The 22,387-nt window shown below is 55.2% G+C and overlaps 1 protein-coding gene across 11 annotated transcripts in view; it reads right to left on the bottom strand.

The window, feature by feature from the left end:
- The window catches only part of Pcbp3 (poly(rC) binding protein 3), a 230,443-nt gene that overhangs the window by 9,518 nt on the left and 198,538 nt on the right, over positions 1-22,387 (bottom strand). For 7 of the 11 annotated variants that reach the window (XM_047564155.1, XM_047564153.1, XM_047564157.1 and 4 more), the window contains 4 exons: positions 15,190-15,321; positions 14,324-14,452; positions 10,737-10,880; positions 7,710-7,751 (listed from right to left, as the gene is read on the bottom strand). In XM_047564155.1, coding sequence (XP_047420111.1) covers positions 7,710-7,751; positions 10,737-10,880; positions 14,324-14,452; positions 15,190-15,321 — 447 coding nt within the window. The remainder of the gene's footprint in view (positions 1-7,709; positions 7,752-10,736; positions 10,881-14,323; positions 14,453-15,189; positions 15,322-22,387) is intronic. The other 4 variants (XM_047564160.1, XM_047564161.1, XM_047564151.1 and 1 more) reach the window with 1 other exon arrangement.

The raw sequence follows: 22,387 nt of genomic DNA, 5'->3' as shown, positions 1-22,387 counted from the left end.
CCTGGGGTCTGCTTCCGCTCTGCGTCCCCGGAAGAGGTAGTGTTGGACAAGGCCACAGCACTGGCTGCACACCCCAAGCAGAGCAATGCCTGGTCCCCCTGCCTGTGTGTGTCCTGCGCCTTGTCCTTGATGGGTGGTCAAGCTACCTGAGAGGAGATTCCTGGGGAATGCTAGAAGACAACATCACCAGGACCCTGGTTGAAATCACAGGGGCAGCAGTGTGCCTGCAGGCAGGATCCAAGGCCCAAGGAAGCTAGGGAGACCCTGGTCCACCATGGGGAGCAGGAGAGAGCAGAGCCCTCAGGCATCCTAGGGAGGAATGTGCTTCCAGGGCATCCCTGGGGCTGTAGCCCTGCAGCAGGACCAGGGCTGCAGTAAGCCTCTGGCGTAGGTGCTGGGTGGTGGCCTGTGTGGGCACCCACAGGCCTGGGGCATCCTGCAGCTGCCCTCTGCTCACAGCTGCTATTCCTGTGCTCTCATGTCCATCCTCCAGGCTGCCCTGCTCCCTGGTGGAGGAGCTCCCCTCCATATGCCCTGTGTCTCTGGAGACGGTGTGGCTGGATGTCACACAGGACTGAAAGGCACACGGGGCTGGCCTCAGCTGGTCCATTCGGACACGGGAACTTCTGGTCTCTCCAGGCCTCAGTTCTCTAATCTGTAAAGGGGTCTGGGAGTGAAGGGCAGCTTTGGGGTGCTGACCATCCCAGTTGCCCACCTACTCCACAGCCTCGCCTACTGGGCACATGGGTAAGGCCATCTGCCAGGGTGGCGGCCACATCACAGGTAAAACAAGTACTTCTCAAGGCTGGCTCCACCCGCGTCCAGACGGACACCCAGAAGTCGATCCTACCACCCTAATCCTTCCAGCTCCGTACATTTTCTGCTTTTTAAGAGGAAATGGCCATATTAGCAAATAACACCCCACCTCCAGGGACAGAAGGGGGCCAGCACGTGATGGTGCTGGCAGGCATTGCCGAGTGAGTGGGGGAGTGGGCAGTAGTGGGGGCAGAAGGCAGTTGGCATCTATGTACCTTGGCTCGGCCCTGCTTCTCAGCCCTCACCTCTTGGGACTCAATTTCCACATTTTTTTAAAAAGCGAGAGCAGGACTAAGTGCTGAGGGAGCTTTAAAGATAATCCTAACATTCAGAGGAGCTACACTTCAGGCTCCAGTGCCTCCAGATCGCCAGAAGGGGATGAAGGAAGAAGCGTGGCAGTGGTAGGCGGGAAGGAAGGGGCAGGGAGCCCCACGTGGCGGTGGGCCCTCCCACTCTTGCCCTTGATGGGCACCAGAACAGAACGCAGACCAGTGCTGAGCCATGAGCAAGGGCGAGCCTGCACCCAGTGGCTCGTCACGAGACAGGCCAGCTGCAGGCCACACAGGTTTTCCTCTGCCTGGCACGGGCAGTCCGGGGATGCCATGTCTTTTGCCCAGCCTCCTTCCTGGGTCATCGCTGATTCGGAGGCACACCTGCCTTTGTCGTTGGGTTGCACAGACCCGCCCTCTGCTCACGATGTCTTTGAGAAGCAGGACTCCACACCCGCAGTGCCGCTGACCCACCCGTCCCCGTTCTGGTCGATGCTGGGTGTTTTCTTTAAGAAATCCTTCCCTGACTGAGAAAGGAAGGGCCTTCTCCTGGGCTCTCTTCTAACGTGCTGCAGCTCTCTTTCATGTTGACATTCTGGGTGCATGAGGATGGTTTTGTCCATCGTGAATATCCACTTTTCCTGGATGGCCAGCTCTTGGGCACCACTTATGAGTGACCCCTTTTCTCTAGGGGTCTGCACTGAGTGGTTGCCACAGGTCTCCTCACCTGAAGCTCAGGTGCTGGGCTCCTGGTGTGGCCCACAAAGTGCACTCTCTGTTGCTGTGACCTCACAGTAAGCCTTGGTGACATGCCAAGGCACGTCTCCCTAGCCTTCTGCTCGTGGACATGCTGATGGCTCCTGTTCTCTCCCCTCTTCTGTCCTCTTGTGGGTGCACTGTCACTGCACGTCCAGCGGACTCACTGTGCCACACCTGCACCTGCTCAGCGCCTTCCCCAGCTCTGCCCGACCTCGCTGCACGCTGCTCTCCCTTCTGGGGTCATTCCTGATGGCTCCTGACCTGCATGTGTGTGGCGCTGGGCACCAGACTCAGGGCTGCGCACTCTACCACTGAGTCACACCACCGTCCACATGAATTTAAACATGGCATGTTAAGTTCCTTGAAAATATTTGTTTTGTTTTGTTTTTTGGATTTTGGCTGGAAATGTACTGCATTTGTACAGCAATTTGGAAAAGAACTGCCATCTTTACAATACTTCTAGTTCCAATCCATGAGTATGGCATGGCTCTCCTCTAGATAGATCTTTTTGTCCTCCTTAACTTTTAAGGAGGCAAGTTTTTAAAACAAGTTAACCAGATTTATCACTGCATTCCTCTATAACATTCTTATTCTCTCTGATTACCTCTAAGATTTGACTTTGGTCTTTGGTGTTATGTAGCTTTATTTTTGTATGTGTAAGACGGGTTTCTTCTTGTGTATCCAGTTTGGGGTTTTTTGGAGTTGTTAGTTGTGAGGACTGGCTCCTCTTCCTAATTCTCAGGGCACGTCTCTCAGTTCCCCTCCGCGTTCTGCTAGCTCTGGGCTCCACTCACAGGCACGCTCTTCCCTGTCCCTCCTCTTCAGTGTTTCTCAGACTCTCACGTGAACGAGTCATGCGATGGGCTTGGCAACACTGAGTGTCTGCTCCTGAGAAGGGCAGGTGAGCCATGCCCTTCACAGCAGAAGAGGGTGCTGTTCTGTCTTCTGACCTGGGGAGTGGGAAGGGGGAGCAGGAAGGCTGAGCTCTCGCCAGCCCTGGGGGCTAGGCTGGGCTCCATCCTGTGAGGCAGGAGAGCGGCCACCTGCCTGCAGTGGGTGGAGCCAGGGACAGGCTCTGCAGCACTCCAGATCCTTATCCTCGGAAGCACAAAGGCTCAGGCCCAGGGTGTGGAGGGCCCAGGGTGTGGCCACGAGCTGTGTGTCCATGGGACGAGGTGGTGGCTCTTTCCTCTTTTTTCACCATCAGTGAGCGGGTCCCCCTCACCCACCTTTCCACAGGGTTCTCAAGGGAGATGCTGAGCAAATGGGAGGGGCAGGTCTGCAGGGCAGGGTTACCTGCCCAGGCTCTGCAGTGCCAGAATGATGCTCCCCAGGTGCCAGAATGATGCTCCCCAGGTCCCAGGGCGTGTTCTCCACCGGGATGAAGGTCTCCCAGGCAGGGTCTGGCTGCACATTGGCCAGTTTTCTTTTACTTTGACACACACCTCTATGATTTCCCCACGACATACCAACTAAATGACAAGCTACTTGTTAGTTCTGGAGCTGACCACCCCCAGGGTGCCCAACACCCTCTGTGGCCACATGGGTGAGTCCTTCTCCCACGTACTACCCCTCCTCTCTGCCAGGGGACTCCCTCAGAGCTTCTGCCTTCTCGGGTGTGGGGCTGACGGTCCTGGGGTTCACCTCATGGCTGTACCAGGCTCCGGAGAGAGGACAGATGGCAAATCCTCTGTCAATGCTCATAGGCTGAGGTTTCAATTTTGTTGCTCTCCCCACCCTTCAAGTGAGGGGGATGCCAAGCAAGAGAGGGTTTTAGAAACTCTGAAGACTGGACATAAAGATGCATGCAATGAGGGTGCTTCTGAAGCTCATCAGAGGGTCCCTGACTTCTGAGGATCTGGCTTTGTGGTGTCTAAAGCTGTAAGCACTCAGTAGGAACTGTGCCTGGAGCCAGGGCCTTCTTTCAGCTGGTGATGTGTACTCCACACTCCACTGGGATGCTTGGCAGCAGAGAGTTCAAGTCTACCATCATGAAGGTGAAGAGCTGACCCTGGGGCGTGCTGTGGCTAAGCGAGGAGATTCAGCAGGTTGGGTCCACTTACAATGGGTTGATCAGGACACAACCCCATTGTAAGTAGAGCATGTGTGCAGTTTCTCCCAGAGGCAAGCAAGCCCTTCCTGGAGTTACCGCACCATTCTAAGTAAAGCAACAGAAACAGGATGAGAGCAACCACGCAGCCTGCCTGTTCTGTCCAGTCTCTGCACGCCCGCTCTCCTGCTCCACGCCCCAATACTGGTACTGTTTTCCTTCCTCACATCTGGACCACACCTGACCAGACCCTGGCAGGACACGATGGCACATGGATAGTTTCCAAGGCGGCTGGGCTGCCATCCTGGGGGAACTTGGGGTGTTGAACCAAGTCCTGCCGCTGCTCAGCAGCACTCTGCATTTCTTCACGATGCCTGAGCCTCCAGAGCTCAAGAAGCCACCAGGGGGTCAGGTGAAGAAGGCAGGAGGTGTGTGGAGAGCAGCAGGAAGCCAAGGGGTGGGGCAGTGCCCAGGATTCTTAAACAAGGGTCAGCCTAAAAAGAGTTGCCTGAAACCAGAACAGGACATGAGCACGTTCTGGGTCTAGATGAAGCACTTGGTGCCAAGGAGCAGACCTTATGGAGGTCCACAGGTCTGAAGTGGACCTGCACATCCAGACAGGGAGTCAAGCTGCCCCAAGGTGACTGCAGGACACAAGAGTCAGCCACTGCAGTTGAAGTACACTTTGTATTTGCTCACATTAGAAAATAAATCATTTAACTTCTCTAGTAGTTACATTTTCCTTCTAAGAAACTGAAACCTTAAAATTCCTACTAATACTAAGCTCAGATAAAACCCCCCCCCGGGGCCATCACAGCCTGTGCTACTAAGCAATCACCTTGCCTTTGCTTTGGGTTATCCAAGTGGCTGCCAAGCCTTCTTCATGTGCCTGCAAGAAAGGCATGTGGAAAGCTCCCACTCTGCTTGCAGGTCACATGGCGTTGCTACAGAGTGCAGCACTACTTCCACAGGAAGCCACTTCAGGACACGGGACCAAGGCCTCGTCCACTCCTGCTGCTCCTACCAAAGACCTCAGGCTAGGTCATCTGCAGACAGCATGAACTCACTGCTCACAGTTAGGAGTCCGAAAGCCTAGGAGCAAGGGCCGGGGCTCCAAGCCTGGTGCGGGCCCCTGTCTGCTTCCAAGGTGGTGTCCCGAGTGCCATGTTCTCATGCAGTGACAGGGACAGAGGGAGGCAAACCCCTGAAGCAAACCCTTCTCCCTGTCTTATGTGTGTGGTACGAGGACTGAACCCGGTGGTGCTTCACCACTGAGTTACATCTCCAACCCTTTTAAATTTACTTTTTATTTTGAGTCAGGCTCTCACTAAGTTGTCAAGGCTGGCCTGGAACTTGGGATTCTCCTGGTTTAGCCTCCCAGTCACTGGGATCACAGGTGTGCCCCTGTCCCCTGCCAAGCCTCTTTTGAAGAGCACTCGTTCCACTTCCGAGGCTCAGGCCTTGTGCCTTTCTCCCCTTGCAGAGGCGCCTTCTAAGGTCATCACCTCCACCATGGTCTCCACATATGAACTCTGGAGGGACACTTCCATTCAAACCACAGCACCAAGTACTTCAAAACTCACCACACATGAGAGGCAATTACACAATAGTCAGTTATTCGTTAGCTTAAACTATCCTGAAACAATCTGTCAACTACCCACTGAAGAGGCACTGAGGAAAGCCATGTGGGGAGGAGCAAAACCACCATTTAAAACACAGATCCACCAACCAACCAGTTGAACTCTCTCACTCCACACACATGCCTGTGCACAACTCTTCAAAGCTCAGTCCAGAAAGAGCTTTCCATCAGTGCAAGTGTGCGCACCTCCTCTAAAGGGTCAGTGTGAGTTTTGGGTTCTTGGTTGAAGGAAACCCACAGGCTTGCCACATGGTCCCTGCAGGTGTGGAGGTCTGACTTTAAAACTACTGTCTGGGGTAAAGACAGATAAAACACCCAGTCAGCTGCCTCCACCAGGGTGCCAGACTCTGTCACTTGATGGCCGGACTTTGGGGTCTGCGTCTGCACATGTGCATTACAGGAAGACTGGCCATCCTGGAAGGAAGGCCCTGGCCCTGCCTGCCTGCTCCGCTTCAAGTGTTCTACAGTGGCCATGGGTCACAGCAAGGCAGCCTGCCTGGGGAAGGGAGTGCACATGCTCTGCTTATGTGGCACTGACAGCTAAGTGCAGGCTGAGTGAAGGAGGGTGGCAGTGAGTGTCAGGCAGCCACAGCCTCAGGCTCCAGGGTGGCCACAGGCAGTCGCAACAGTATCAGCCAAGGTCTAACACCAGGAGCCACCTATACATGCCTGGTGTGACTGCAGGTGGGAGGTGGGAAGGACTCCTCTTTTTTTTTTTTTTTTTCAGTGCTGGGGATTGAACTCAGGGCCTTGTGCAAGCACTCTACCAACTGAGCTATCTCCCCAGCCCCGGGAAGGGCTCCTCTTATTTCTGTCTCTCCATCACTTGATTTGTGTGTGCTTCATTTAAAGGGGAAAAAAAACAACAACCCAGTGGTATTCATCTTTCACTCAACAGAAATTTTTCTGCAATGATAGTGAATTGTGTCTATTCGAAATACTTTAGTGTTTGTTAGTTTTTTAAAAAATCTTCCCTGCCCTGCCTTCAGCTCTTATCCAGATGAGTGTCTGCTTCCTGCTCAACTCAGAAGTAAGGATCTGGAGAAGACCAATGAGCACGCAGGCTCAGCAGGCCTGGCCCTGCCTGGGGGGTGCCTAGCTCTCAGGCCTTAGTGGCAACAGCACAGACGTGCTCTAGGGGCGCTGCTGAGCCAGGCAAAAAGGGTGCAGAAGACTCAGAGTTAACTTGCACACACAGAGGATCCCTGGCTGTCTTTCTCATGTTCTCCCCACTCCCCCCAATCCCATTTTCCAAGCACCTTCTAGCATAGACCCCACTGACTGGTATCTCTAAAGCCCTCTCAAGAACACCCTCTGCTCATGGCTGTGGCCCTTTATCTCTTGATCCCTAAAGGTTAGAGCCCCACTGCCCTAGTGCCACCTGTGGCCCCCTCTGCACCCAGGTCTCTGCACAGGTTGCTGCTGGTGTGGTTAAAGAGCAAACTAGGCTTCTCCTCCCCACCCTTTGGATGAGGCCTTCATCCTCCAATACCAATTGTACATTCGGGCTGTCCTGTGACCAGGAGGTATCTGAGCAGACCCTGGTGGTGGAGCTGCGTGACAGGCCCAGCTCCAGTGGCCCAGGTAGGAGCCCAGATGCCAGAGCTACCATGTCGCATGGCATCTGTCTAATTCCAGAAGGAAAAGGAGGGCTTGCTGGCTTTCGACACTGGGGTCTGTGCATGGTGGACTCTAAGCTTCAACCTGAGCTCTGGAGGGGTTGTTTTGCCCCACTAGGCACTCAGCGTCATTTCCGAAGTACCTTAGAAGACCCACCTTGAAGACATCGCCTAACTCCTTAGGTGCACCTAGACACTGTGCCCACACCTGCTGGCACCCTGCCACCAGGGCAGGTGGCTCCTGCAGTGGCACAGGCCACGCGCGGCCATCGCTGCTACTGTCTGAGTGGAGTGTGCGTGTGTGGGAGGGAGACCTGGACGCAGCAGTCAGTGGAAACAACCTGCCATCAGGCCAAGTCCTCAGCACAAGCAGAATGAGTGCCAAGAGGTCAAAAGGTTATTCAAGGTCATATGGATACAACACGGGTCAGGAGCACTGAGAAAACTGGTTAATATTATTATGTAATATTAATATTAGTAGCAACTAACAGCAGCATGCAGGTAGGCACACGACAGAAAGAAGAGAAGGGTGGAAGGGAGACAAAGTGAGAACTCACATCCGGGTGGGGGATGGCGTACTGTCCCTGGATCGTGTAGGCCTGGAGAAAGAGAGAGAGACTTCAGCTTGCGTCATGGCAGGACCTGGGCCTGTCACACCCTGGCAACCCTGCCCCGCACAACAAGGACCCTCTGGTGACAGCCTCTCCCTCAGTGTGCACCTCCACTTGTCCCTGTGTGCTCAGGACAAAGGCCACTCCTCCCAGGGAAGGAGGCCTGAGTCGCCACCAGAGGAGGCAGGCCGGGGAACCACGCCTTCCCTGAGCTGCAGCGAGCTGAGCGGCCACATCAGCAGGAGGCAGGAAAACGACCGGACCTCTCCCCGCTTTCCTAAGAGAAAACCCTGAGGATGATCTATTTGACCCCCATAAGAGGTCCACTAACATTAATCACCCATCAGAGTAAATACTTTGGGGAAATATCTACCCCCAAGACATCCATACAGAAAAAGAAAGTGTTAGAAGATGACCAAGACGAGTTTTGCAAAAGCCAGTTCAAGGAGGAGGTCTCAATCAGGCGTCTTTCTCATCGAATCTTCAGTTGCACCCCAAAAGGGGGCTCCCCTCCCAGGTGTCAGTGTGGAACCTGGGACTTGCTGGCTTCCCTCTCTCCTTGCCTCGGCTCTGTGACTGAGCCAGCTGCAGCAGCATCCACCCTGAGGCGCCTGCCCACCTCGCCCTGATGCCCTGGGGATGGCAGAACCCCCGTGGTCCCTTCAGCTGTGACACCTCCTGTGATCAGAGCTCCTGGCCAGGCCACACAGGAGCCATGGGAGTCCAGGGAGAGCAAGCCCACAGGAGGACCCGGCTGGATGGGTGGGGTGCTACCCAGCCTGGGCAGAGGCATGGGGTAAGGACGTGGTTTCCCATAGGACATGTGATGCCCACTTGTGTCCACCCTCAGTGTCCCCAGATGCCTGAGAGGGACACCTCAGGGGAGGCCATGTCACTTCTCTGGACCCCAGGCCCTCCCACAGGTTTCTAATCTGCTCAGAGTTTCCGTCATCAACAACCCCATCCCAGGAGTTCAAGGTCAATCGACCACCCAACAGGGACCCAGCCGCAGCCCTGCTGTGACAGACTCAGTCCCTGGAGCAGGGCCTGGAGGAGGGAGGAGAGGAATCTTATCAGATGCAGTGGTGTCCTAGGGAGAGGTGGTACCTCTGCTGCAGGAGCAGGGCCTGGAGACCCACCCCAGGTTCTGTGGGACCTCTGCTGTTCCCACAGGCCAGGACCCTGGGACCTGTGGGGTCTGCCACCCCTGGGGCCACAGGTCTGAGTCGAGCGGTGAGCTCTGTTTAGTTCACTGTTTATTCTGGGCCATCTCACCCCTGTGTCTTCCCCAGGAAGCTCTGCCTGAGGGTGACCCCATGAGGCCTGCAGGGACAGCTGTGTGGACAGTGCTGCTGAGCACCCTTGCCTGCGGCATCTTCACCGCCCAGCCCGAGCGCCAGGCTCCCTCCTCTGTCTGTCGCGAATGCTACTCTTGGGCACGTGGGGCCTGAGGCCTGCAGGCCTTGGGTTGCTGTCCTACAGTGACTCGTACCTCACTTCTGACTTTGCATTTTGGATCTTCCCCTGGGTGATCTGCACTCAGAAGTGACTCCCAGTAACTATTCCTATGCACAGCCAAGGCCATGGCTGGCCACCAGACTGTCCCAAGGGCACAGTGGTGGGCCCTACAAATGCCTTGGCACACTGACCTTCACGGTGATGATAGAGGGGTGGTTCATCTGCCTGTTTCACAGGCAGACGGGGTCCCCCTGTGGTGGTGTTGCCCCTCGAGCTGTGACCCCACATGTGGCTCGGCAGACACATTTGTATAAAGGTAGCTCCCCTAGAGGGAACCCCACGCTTCACCGCGGATACCATCATGGCTTTGTTTGAACTGGAGGAGGCCACGGGTTGCTGTGGGCCAACCTCCGTGCACTCTTCGAATCTGTGGTGTGGAGCAGGAGGTGGGAGGGGCTGTGGGGCTCCAGGCCCTTCACCAGGCAGCGCCTGGCTTTCTGACCTGAAAATCTCACGTGCCATATGCTGGGTCTGCGTGAAGATGTGGGTGTGCAGGAGGGCTCCCTGCAACAGGGGGCAGACTGGAGGCATGGGACAGGCAGGGGCGGGGCTGAGCCTGAGGAGGCACCGTGGCTCCGTCCCTTCGTCCACCGTGGCCTGGTCGCAGGGTCTGATAAGATTCCTCCACTCCAGGAGAAAGATGTGAGGAGACATGCTCCTTGTCCTTCTCCTTTTCAAATGACAAACTCCCACACCCACTCTGCACCGGCTGGACCACCTGTGGGGACGTCTCTGTTTCAGTGCTCCTTGAACAAAGACAGACATCGCGGCTGGCCAGACACAGAGCTCTTCCAGGCCAACCCCAGCTGGACGTGTGCAAATCATCTGTGTGGATGGGCAGCAGTGGCCTGAGGTAGCCATGAGGGAGGAGCCAGGGCATGGCCCTTCTCCTACCTCTTTGCCAGGGACCTGGCCAGGCCAGAGCACAGACACGGTTCCTCTCCACACCCTCCTTCCAGGTCCCTTCTCCAGGGGAGCAGGGGTGCGGGGCTAAAATGTGCAAGGTCTGGGCTGTCAACGTGGCTGCTCTGTGCCCTGAGGACACCTGCGAGGGCAGGCAAGGGGGGTCTCAGGGCCAGCAGGGCCAGAGCTTGCCTGCAGCTGCTCTTGGGCTCCTCCTCTAGCACACCCCATGGGGGGCACGCTGGGGGCCTGGGGGTGCACACGGGAAAACAGGACCCTCGTTCTCACAGTCCTAGTTGCTGGAGTCGCCCAGCTGCTCCTGTCTCTCCAAGCAGCTCAGTCACATCCAAGAACCAGGGTTGGCAGGCGTGACCTGGACAGAGCCCTGTGTGCCTGGATGTGAGGGTCCCTCCTGTCTAGGTCGGGCCTCGCTCTGGAGACCTGTCTCCCATGCTCCCACCCGCTGCCTGGTGTGGGCCAGGAGAGCTCTGTGTCCGCCTGGTGGGTGGGAGACGTGCACGTGAGAAGGCGAGAAAACCTGAGTGCACTAACGGGCAGCGGCGGGTGCTGCAGTAAAAGGCTGAGGTTGGCAGTGGAGGCCGCGAGCGGGTCGGCTCTTACCTGACCACCTGCAAAAATGACAGGGGTGGAGGCGGGCTTTGGGCGGTAGGGAATGGTGGCACCTTTCGGTGGGGACTAGGAAAAGGGACAGGAGAGGGAGAGAGAGCGTTAGAGAAGCCTGGCAGCTGGTCCTGGGGGCTGCCTTCCCAAGCCCGCCCCTCTGCATAGACCCCCAACTCGAGACTTGGCCCAGGCAAGGGCTCCATAGGCCGCAGCAGGGATGGCAGGGCGGCCCAGTCCAGGGGCACTGTGAGGAGCCGAGAGTCCTTGCCACAAAAGGAGGACAGGGCGGCATCCCCCATCCTCACTGCCACTTCCTCCAGACAGGCGGCTGCTTCCCACCAAGACCCCCACCCCGAGACAGCCGTGCCACCCAGTCCAGCAGGATGTGGCAGCGCTGTGGCGTGTGGAGTGTCGGCTGTGGGAGGCCGGAAGGGCGCAGGCTACTTGCGGGACCCTGCTGGGGGCTGCTGGCTGTGGGCTGGGATGGACTCTGTGGTGCCTGCTCTTGTTGCCACGGTCCCTCCTCCCAGCATGGTCCTCGGGGACGAGGACACGCACGGCACCCGTGAGGCTGGGCATGGCCGTGACTCCGCAGGTAGATGGCTGGGCATTCTCTGACAGAAAGGCTTGAGTTCTCTGACAAAAGCTGGGCCTTGCGCACAGCCCACAGTGGGAACCGCTGTCCAGCACCCCGAGGGCTTTGCTTGGTCCACGGCAACAGTCAGTAGAGACGGTCCCAGGAAACTCATAAACATCCAAAGTTGCCATTAAAAAATAAGCCATTTATTAGAGGCCTATAGATACCAAGTGGAGTATCCCACAATCAGGATGAGGTTTGCTACGATTTTCGTTGGTTATTCTGTGTCCAAAATAGAGGATTCTCATCTTAGGGAAGGACGCTCCCCAGCCTTCTTCACCTGGTCAGAGGAGGCCAGCCAGCCTGTTGCAGCACAGAGACTGGGGACAGCCTGCCCTGTGGGTGTTCTGGAGCCACAGCTCACTCAGGGCCAGCCATCCCCCAGGCCTGCTGGGTGTGACCTCTGAGCACACGATGGGGGACCTGCCCCTGAGGACAGTTGTAGGGTCCACAGTAGCCCAGGCCCTGCTGGGTGACAGTGTTGGGCTGGGGATGGTACACAGTGGGTGTGGGCAGGCTTGGGTTGGGTCTGGGTGATGCCAGCTCCGGGGAGGCCGGTCTTCTGTGTTCATGGGGTCCCGACCAAATGCCTCCACGTGCCTCTGTGCAGACCAGGGCTCACTTCGCGCTGAGGCTTCGTAGTCTGACTCAGGGTTTGCTGTGGAAGACTCGTGCCTGGGAGCCAGAGTTGACGTCTGTGTCGTGCTGCTGCTGCTGCCCCTCACGCCTCCGCAGACCTCAGTCGTCAGCCGCCAGGGCTCCAGGGGGCCTCAGGCCCACTGAGCATGAACTCCCGTGCCCTGCTCTGCAGTGCTGCACGACCAGTTCCCAATTCCCCTTCTCACCCCCGAGGAGACTGGGCAGCCGATGTCCCTTGGGAGGGGCCAGACACACGGACCACTCCTCGCTGGGCACAGAAGCTGCTGGCCGTGGGGCAGGTGGCCCATAACGGCGACACTTGTATTCTCTGCAGGTCCCATTAGGCTCATCTGTCTCGGGCAGCCCCTTCTTTTGTAATTTTGGGGCTGCAAGGCGTACCCCATACGCAAGCCCGAAGTTCTCTATCGACGTGGAGGGCCTCCAACCATCCTCTGCTTTTATTTCCGGCTACCCTGCTTCTGTGAGTGCAGGTTCGCTACCTGCACTCTCCCTGTCTCCCATCTAACACTATTAGGAGACAAGATGGTTGCACGCACAGCCAGGGGGCACCGATGTCCCGCAGCCCAAGGCCCAGCCTGTCTCTGAGGGGGCCTGGTGTCTTCCCACCACCACCAGCAGGCAACCAGCAGGAGAATTTTGATAAGACCACACACTTTGTCCTGAGAGCTGGGCCCCATCCCTGACCAGGGTGTCTGTCTCATAGACTGTGGTTGTCACTCACTGCCACTCTGAGGGTGCTACCTGCAGGCCTGTAGCACCTGAGCCTTGGTGGGCCTGGGGGCTCTAGTTACTCAGACCAGCAACACCTGTAACCCTGACCAGCATGTGGGGGAAATTTCACAATAAGAATATTTTGAAAAATGTTTTTGACTTCTCAAAATATCATACCTCAGGGAAATAAAATCACACAGAATTTTAGGGTTAAATATGGGGCTGGGGTTCTGGATCAGTGGTAGAGCACTTGCCTAGCATGTGTGAGACACTGGGTTCGATTCTCAGTTCTGTGTATAAACAAAATAAAGGTCCATCGACAACTAAAAATATTTAAAAACAAACAAACAAACAAACAAACAAAAACATGGGGCTTGAGACTGGGTTTGGTGGTGCACTCCTGTGATCCCAGCTGCTGCAGAGGCTAAGGCAGGAGGATAGCAAGTTCAAAGTCAGCCCAGGCAAATCAATGAGGCCCTGTTTCAAAACAAAAAGGCTGAGGCTGTTGCTAAGAGTAGTGCACCCCTGGATTTAATCTCCAGTACCAAAAAACAGGACAAAGGCAGCAACAAAAAGCAACATGGGTCTGAATGCAGAGCCAAACATGAAAGGGGTAGAGCTGGCAGCTGCCTAGCAAGGCCGCAGCTCCTGGCGACACCAGCCTCAGCCAGGTACAGATGTGGGCGCATAGCCTGGCCGAGGGAGGGAGGCAGCGAGGGAGGGAGGGGGAGGCCAGCTGCCTGTGAGGTCAGGAGAACCCTTCTTCTGAGCTGGGCTTGCTGCAGTGGCTTCAGGAAAGACAAGCAGCTACTGGCAGTGCCATGAATCTTGCTTCATTTTGGCTTTGACTGGAATTTAATTCTTGGGTTCCTTCATCCTCTGCAGTCGCTGTGACTCCTCTGCTTAAGCTTCATCCTCCTGTCCCCTCATCTCTATTTTCACACCGGTGCTTTGGGGTGTTTGTCCTGAGTCCTGCCCCTTTTGCCTCGGAGGCAGTTCTTGGTGCCATCTGCTGACCTGGACGCACAGAAGCTTCGGCTTCGTTCTGCTGAGATGGCACTGCAGCCCCTCCCTGGGAGCCGGGCGAGGGGTCCTTCCTCCCGCAGCTCCACCATCACATCAGTCTCCAACAAGGTGGGCCCATTCCAGGGTCAGCTCCCTCCAGCCTCAAACCCTCTCACCAGGACAAAGCCTGTCCAGTTCCAAAGTGAGGGAGAAGTGTGCTCCTTCCCGTGCTCTCCCCTGCTGCCAAAGATGGCGTTTCTGCTCCAGACGGGGTGTCCTGGAGCCGAGGGCAGACACCAGCAGGCCCTCCCCAGGGCGCTGGCAGCCTGGGAAGCTGGGTCCAGGGACTTCTAGATCCTAACATCTGGCTGCACATGCCCCCACCAACTGCGAGAATCCTCAGGATCAAGGAGGCACCAAGCCCTGCCAGGACGCAGGGGAGCCAAGTGCAGAGAGAACCCAGTGCCGAGCACAGAGGGGTGGGCTGGCGACGCGACTGTACCTCCAGCATGACCACACAGATCTGCTTGACGCACTGTATAATGGCATCTGGTGTCCCCGAGATGGTCACTGCCCGCTCTGTGGAATTGGGCAGCATGTCCCCGGCCACTTGGACTTGGGCACCTGTGGACTGGAGAGAAGGGACATTGGAAGGGGACAATAGAGAAGGAGGGCTGGCAGCGGGTACAGGATGCATGGCACCTCTGGAATTTCGGGACGCAGCCTTTCGCTGGCCCAGGGCCTGACTGGTCACACTGCACAGAAGCCCAGCGCTGCCCCTATTCCATGCCCTCACGCCCGCCTGGACACCCCAGCCTCTGCGGTCTCCTCTGAGCAGTTGTCCCATCCCAGCAGGCAAGCAGCACAGGAGGGCCGGGGCCCAGGAGTGCATCTGCAGGAGAGGGACTTGCTCCTCCTGGACGCAGAGAGCTCCATTTCCTCCAGAGTCCAGCGCACATGTGGACCCTGCTGGGGAAGGGGCAGAGTGGGTGGTGCCTCCTGGGAGAGGGGAGCTGAAGGAAGCTGTGTGAGTACCCACGCCTCCTGAGGTTCCATCAGCACTGTCTCAGAGTGGGGGCCCAAAGCCCTCAGACTTGGGTGTGGCTCAGGGCCGCAGGACTGGGGTGTTACAACCCACCTGCCCCAGAAGACACCCCCCTAGTCCCCAGCTGGGCTGCTCCCTGCATGAGGTCACTATGTGGGTCTGTGAGTGTAGCAGGGTCCCCCACACCCTGCTTTTCGTTAGTTTATTGGACTGTCTCTCTCTGTGGCACGTAAGCTTAGGGATCAGGATCTGCAATGGCTAGTGCCAGTGCTCGCAGGCTGCATGGGAGACATGCAGTTAGATGGCAGGGAAGGTCCTGGTACCTCCCTGATCTCCTTGATCTTGGAGCCGCCTTTGCCAATCAGGGACCCGCACTGGCTGGCTGGGACCACCAGCCTCAGCGTCACCGGGGGCTTGCTGGTGGCAGGGCTGTTGCTCATGGAGTTGATGATGTCCTAGGGAGGAAAAGATGCACGTTGGCACTGCGTCAGTGGGTGCAGCAGCGTGGCCTGGGACACGGGGGAGTGTGCACAGCAGCTCTGCCCTGCACCAGCCCTGTGCACCTCCCAGAGATTGTGGAGTCTTCCCATACATGGAGAAGGATGCGGAGGACAGGCTGGATGGCCCACAAGCTGCAGGGGACCTCGGGCAGGGCACCAACCAAGAGGACACCTGTGCTCAGGTCTGACCTTGTGCGGAAGGCCTGATGGGGTGCCAGGACTTGGACAGATAGACACGAGACAGAAGCACTGCTGGAGGGAAGCAGAGCAGAGACGACTGGGGTGGGTATGGCAAGCAGGATCGCCAAGGGCTGGGGTGCTGGGGGAGAAGGCTCTCTGGAGCCCAGCCCCAGGAAGAGAGATGAGGCAGAAGGCAAAGGTGGCAAAGGTGTGAGGAGGACAGGTTTGGAGCTAGCCTGCTGGGTAGCCACCGTATCGGTTCATGGTTTTGACACATAGGAGACGTCTGGCTTCAGGTTCAGGCTGGCAACTAATGGGGCAGGTGATACCTACAGTGTCTGGGCTGTGATACCAAGGGGACCCAGGGTCCACTGCAGCACCTCCTGACAGGAGGCCCTGGCCCCACCGCAGCGTGCAGCACGTCCAAATGCGCCCTCCATGGGGCCAGCCCTCCTGGGAACAGCCCTCGCAGACTTCTGTCGTTTTTCAAGTTATGATTCATGCAACAATTGACTCCCCACCAACACATGACTCTCTTCTTTTTGAATACATTAAGTCATAGAAAATAGCACAATAGATGGTTCTAAAGTGATGTGTTCAGGAGGTGCAGGAGGACAAGGAGAGAGATGTCCCTTGAAAGCACACATGGCAGGGCCAGTGGACGGGAGCTTCCAAGGTGCTTTGCCTGCGGGATGGACAGGCAAGTCAGCAGGAGATTGCACGCTCCATGTGTGTGGAAACCCTATGACACGTGGGGCAAGTCACTTCCTTGCCCAAGCACGGGGAAGAAGCCAGGATGGAAAGCACAGCAGGAAACATACAAACTCTCGAGCCAGGCCACCAGTGCCAGAGGAGCTTGAGCCACAACCTCTGCAGCCACCAGCACAGGAAGCCAAGTCAGAGCCTCTGCAGTGCCTGGCCATGAACTGCAGCTTCCTTCATGTTTGCGCCACTTCTAACTCAGGACCACCCGGAAAAAGCAACCCAGGTACTTGCTCTGATCCATCACTAGGTGGCCCTGCTTCTCGTGAGCCTGCCCCTGCTCCCAGCAGCCCCCACCAGGGCACAGGGATCTGAAGCCTGTCCCTGCTCAGCACAAGTTGGCCTCCCGCAGAAGTGAGGGTGGCTGGCCCTCTTGCCATGGCTAGTCCTGCATACATGGCCTCTGCTGCTCCATCCAGGTGGCTTTGCTCATCTCCGTGCTGCACTGCCCTCTCCCTGGACCCAGCTCCCACCAGGCGTGGCACCCCAGAGGTCCTGCACCCACCGCTCTTCCTGGTAAGGATGGTGAAGTCGGCTTTGGGTCTGGACCCGTTCTCCGGCACCAAGCTCCTGGGCTGAGCATTCCCAACCCGGGGCCTGGGTTTGGCAGCTGGTTCCTGTCTCTCTGCCTCCTTGTCGGGTGGGGTCATGCCCTTTCACCCCGCTGCTGGCTTTGGTGTATTGCTGGTCACAACAAGGAGCCTCAGGGTCAAACGTGAGTTGCTGTCCTCTTGGACCAGCACCCACCTAGACAAACTTTGTGCTCAGATGGGGTTCTCCTCTCCCAGCTATCTGTGCTGAGAGCTTACTGTGATCCAGAGGGACTGTCCCTCTGGCTCCACTGGGGTCGCTGAAGACACGTGGGCTGTAGTCCTACTCGCTGCCTGCTTCCACGGGGCTGTCCGCCCAAGTCTCTTCTTCCCCAACCTCACTGCCGCCTGGTCCCACGCCTGCCTTTCTTGTGGTCTCCCTCCACCAAGCATGACTTGGACCTTCAGCAGTCACTCTAGGGACACCAGACTTGAGTAAAATGGTCCATTCAAGAGGGGTCTTATAGCTGGGTGCAGAGGCACACACCTGTAATCCCAGCGGCTCAGGAAGCTGAGGCAGGAGGATCACAAGTTCAAAGCCAGCTTTAGTAATTTAGTGAGGCCCTAAACATCTTAGCAAGCCCCTGTCTCAAAATAAAAATAAATGGGCTGGGATATAGCTCAGTGGGATAAAAGAAAAGAAAGGGAAAAAGATTTTTCAGTCCAGTGGAACAACATTTTTTTGATTAGTGTGAAGAGGTCTCCTAATGAAATTCTGATTTTAAATTGCTTCACTGAAAGATTCTTTGGTAAAAGCAAATAAATAGTTTGACAGACCTCAAATGTTGCTCAGTGGGTCCTCCTTCTTAGCCCTCTAGCACCTCCTGCCCCTATTCCCATATATTCGACACATTCCCCTCAACTCCACCTCTGTCTTTTCCCGATAATGCTCCTAGGACCCCTGATGCTGAGTACCTGTAGAATCCCCCAACCAAACTGGTAACATAGGCACACTAAACCTGAACCAGAGTTGAATTAAGAGATAGATTAAGGATTTCTCCAAACCCAGACAAGACCAGAAACTAACAGAAGAATTTTTAACTCTTGGTGCACAGGAACCAGGGTTACCTGAGGTATATCAACCTGACCTTCTTCCCACAAATAAACCCAAGGGTCAGAAGAAGTAGAAGGGCAAAGTCTCCTAAAAGCCAAATCCAAACACTTCCAATGGAAATGATTAGAACAACTGTGCCAGCAGGGGAAAGAAGAGACCCTTGGGGTTCTGGGAAGACTGGAAGGCATGCTCTGAGGGCAGTCAGGTCCTCCATCCCATCTGCTCATCAGAGTCAAACCTAACTTGAAAACAGAAATTAGGACAGTGTTGTATGTATGTATGTGTGTGTGTGTGGGGGGGGGTGACCTTTTAGTTGAAGCACAACACCTGGCAGAACATTTGAGAGGGTTCTAGAGCAAAATAAGGCAGGACCAAAATGAACATGTGGTCCTGCAGCTCACACAGGCAGATGGCCCCCTCCCTGCCACCAGCTGCTGACAGGCAAGCATGGGCACCGAGAACAGGCATCACTGGGGAAGGAGGGTCCCATCCTAGAAAGAAAGTCCCTTGGTCCAGGTCGGGGAAGAGCACCCCGCCTCCTGCCCCACCCTGACCCTGGAGTGGGTGTGCTAGAGGTCCAGTCAGCAGTCTCCGCAGAGCCTGCAGGACCAGGTGGAGCACCGCCCTCCACGAGTCCTCTACAGTCACTCGCTCCCCTGCGTGGGCCTCTGCTCTGCCCGCAGCAGTGCACCTGCAAAGCAGGACGACCACATCTGCACACCTTCACCTGGGTTCAGGGGCCTGCATGTTAGCCCCAGGGGCACCAAGGACCTCCTGTTTCTCTCAGTCCTCAGTCAAGAATAAAACCCGTATTTCCCTGATTTGGTCCTGATGCAATATGCAGAAGATCTCCTACCTTGTGTAGAGGACAGGAAACCTGGACAGGATTCTGTTTTCTGGCTCTCAGCCTTGGCAAGGAAGACCCTGCTGGGACCCTGACCAGTTCCTCAGAACTGAAGCTGGAGGTCATCAAGCAGGGTGATGTAGACCCACAAGGAAGCCCTAATCCCCACGGTGACAATTCAGAGACAGAGTCTTTAATGAGATTCAGTGAGGTCCTAAGAGCTCTAGTCCAGTAAGACTAAGGTCCTGATAACAAGAGGGAGACAGCAGGGTGTGTCCACAGAGAAAAGGACCATGAGAAGGTGGTCATCTGCAATCTGAGGGCAGAGGCCCAGGATCAAACCAAGTCCCATGACACTTTGATCTTGGGCTTCCAGTCTCTAAAACAGAAAAAAATGCCTATTGTTCAAGTCAGCCAGATGCAGGACCTGGTAATAGAGGCAGCCAGGACAGACCAAGACCATCACCAGCTTCATCTCCTTCTAGAACACAGGCCTCCATCCAGCATGGTCAGCCAGATGCAGGACCAGTACTCATGAGCACCTGTCAACCACCAGAGGCCAGAGAGTGAGCACATAACACACAGCAGGCATGCTTTCAGCAGAGTATGGCCTTGGGGTTCTTCTTGGGGCTGGAGCCCCATCTCATATGACAAGAGGGAAGGGTACTCGGGCACAGCTCTGCTTTCTAGAGAGCCGAGACTGCAGAGACGGAGGCTAGTGCACAGGGACAGCACGGACGCTGAAGGGAAAGCTGCTGCAGACCATCACACCAGACGCTCCTCTTGGATAAGGCGCACCTTCAGCTAGACCCTCAGGGATGTGCTTCCGAGCATTCACGGAGGCTGCTGTGAGATCTCAGCAGGTCTCTAGTCCTCAAGAGGAAGTACAGGAAGGACAGTGACCCCTCCCCCATGTGACCTCCAGTACTCTCACTACCTGATGACAAAAGCGGAAGTTAGCAGAGGCACCCGTGAAACTACTAATTTCAGAGTAGACACACTGGTCAGTATGTGAAACCAACATTGGCAGCAAACTGTGGGGCAGCTGAGGGCATTTGGGGTCACGTGTCACCTGTCAACAACACAGGAACTGTGAAAGTGAGGCATAGCTATAGGCCTTGAGCTCTCGGGTGGCTCATCACCTTCCTCCCTCCCTGGGGCTGAGGCGTCTCAGTTATGGCATGTCTATTTCAGGATGTGTTGGATCGTTCCCTTCTCAAAAGCTACAGCCCTTAAAGTAGGTAAGAAACTGCCTGGTTTTGTATTTCCCACCTGGAGCCTGCCCATTTTACATCACATGATAAATGATCAGGACACGTAGTTAATGGGAACCTTTATGAGAGAACTCTGTAAGTGGTTATCCATTACTGAAAACCTACACTGCCTTACCATCCACAATCTTCTGGGAAGCTGGAAAGATCGGTGGCAATTAAAATGACTACAACTTTGAGGATTGGGATATAGCTCAGTGGCAGAGCATGTGCTTAGTACGTGCAAGGCCCTGGGTTCAATCCCAGCAGCAAAAAAAAAAGAAAGAAAGAAATACTTCCACAAGCTCTTTTCTTCCTTAGGCCATGTAGTCCACTCCCTTGGGACATCTGGATTCTGCCACTATGGACTGGTGACTGGAAGGCCCAAGTATTCAGGGACTCCACCCTGATGCTAGGCTCTTCCCTGCTACAGGCTAGAGATGGCAACATAAGGTGAAGTACCCGTGTTCCCCATCTATCTCCAGCAGGGCAAGGCTGCTTCCCAAATACCCTCTTTGTGACTTCCATCAGGAGGGTTTAATCTCCTGACAGGGAATCAGAAAGCACTGCTCTGGAACCTCACTGGGAGGGAACTTAGGAGGCATTGCTGAAAACAAACACAGTAGAGAAACTTCAAGGAGTTTTTCCCGGAGCTTCACAGCTCCACGTTTCATAGCCAAGGCCATGATTCAGCATTCCACAAACACTGGCAAGTCACTCCAGGGGCCTCGTACTGGCTCCACGGCGGGGGGTGGGGGGTGGGGGGGTGTCTCATGCTGGCTCCTCAGGGACCCTCTGGAAAGCCATACCACAGGGGCCTCACACTGGGTCCTCACAGACTCTGTTGAATGTCACTCTCAGGTGTAGGGAGGGCCTCACAGTGTAGGGATCCTCTAGAAAGTCATTCAAGAGGGTCCTCACACTGGGTTCTTAGGGAGACCTCATACTGGTTAGTCAGAGTCTCTCCAGAAACAGATACCCTTCAGAAATAGACAGCTGACCCAGCCCTTCACAAAAAGTCGTTGGCTTCAGACAGCTGAGTCTCCCTCTAAGGTGTCATTCCAGGACACCTCTCGTTGCCATTTTGGTTTTCATCTACTTACAACTGTTTGCTATGATTTGTATCTGGAAGGTCTCCCAAGGGGGCATATGTTAAATCTTGGTCCTCAGCCTGTGATACCCTTGGGAGGCGTAGAACCTTTAAGAGGTAGAGCCTACTGGGAGTGTGAGTGGGTGTGCCTTTGGTTTTGCTATGCTACTTGCTTCTGCCACGCTATGCTGCCCACCTCCCCTACCCCCACCAGGGGCTTAAAAGCAACAATTCTTCATATTGTGGACTGCAGCCTCCAAGACTGTGAGCCAAAGTAAGCTATTTCTCTTCATAAAGCTGATTTCTCTCAAGTAGTTGTTTGAGTAATGGAAAGCTTACTAGCAGAAAAATGGGTTCTGAGAAGTGGGCTGTGTGACAATAATTGATGAAGTGAAGAATCTTTTGGGATTGGTTTAGGGAAGGAGTTTGGTAAAGTTTGGAGAATCAGACTGAAGAAGGACTAGAATGCTTTAAGAGTTTAATGGCTGATTCTGATTGGGGATCAGACCAGAATGCTGATAGGAATGCAGACAGTAAAGACTGTGCTGATGAGGTTTCAGATGGAAAAGAGGACTCTGCTGGGAATTGGACTCAGGGCCACTTATGTTACATTGTGGACAAGAACTCATCTACATTTTGTTCATGTCCTGAGACTTTAGAGGAGACGTGAGTTTAAAGGTGACAGACTAATTTATTTGATAGTGGTGATTTCAAAGCAAAACAGCATTTAGGCAGAAGTAAGGGAATTATTGGCTACTTTTGGCCAAATTTACAGTAAGTAGGAGCAAAAACAGCAAAATGATTTGGAAAACTTTCAATTCTTCCAGAAAAGAAGACTGTTCAAAGGTGTAGGATGCAGTTGCTAAAGAGATGAACACATTTTTAAAGTCAAGGGTTTTACGCTAGGACAATATGAAAGCTGCCTGGAGGGCGTCTCAGAATTGGCAAAGTCACAGTCATCACAGGCTAAGAGATGCGGAAATGCAAATTTGTTTCAAAAACTTTCCAGGGCAGAGCCTTTTGAGAAGAGAGCCCTTCCCATTTAGAACTACCTAAGCTAGCAAGGCACGCTGGCCCAGGTACAGTTCATGCTGGCAGCAGACCTGGTATCATCCACACAGGTCTGGTTTTGCGGGCATGCAGAATACAAGAATTATGGGCTTATGGAGGCTTCCATCAAGACTTCAAAGGAAAGGCTGGGAGGACAGGCAGTATGTGGCAGGGTTGGAGTCCCTGCAAGCATCTCCTGAT

Source organism: Sciurus carolinensis, chromosome 9 (genome assembly GCF_902686445.1).
Source record: "Sciurus carolinensis chromosome 9, mSciCar1.2, whole genome shotgun sequence".
NCBI lineage: Eukaryota > Metazoa > Chordata > Mammalia > Rodentia > Sciuridae > Sciurus > Sciurus carolinensis.
This window is presented reverse-complemented; position numbering and strand designations above follow the sequence as displayed.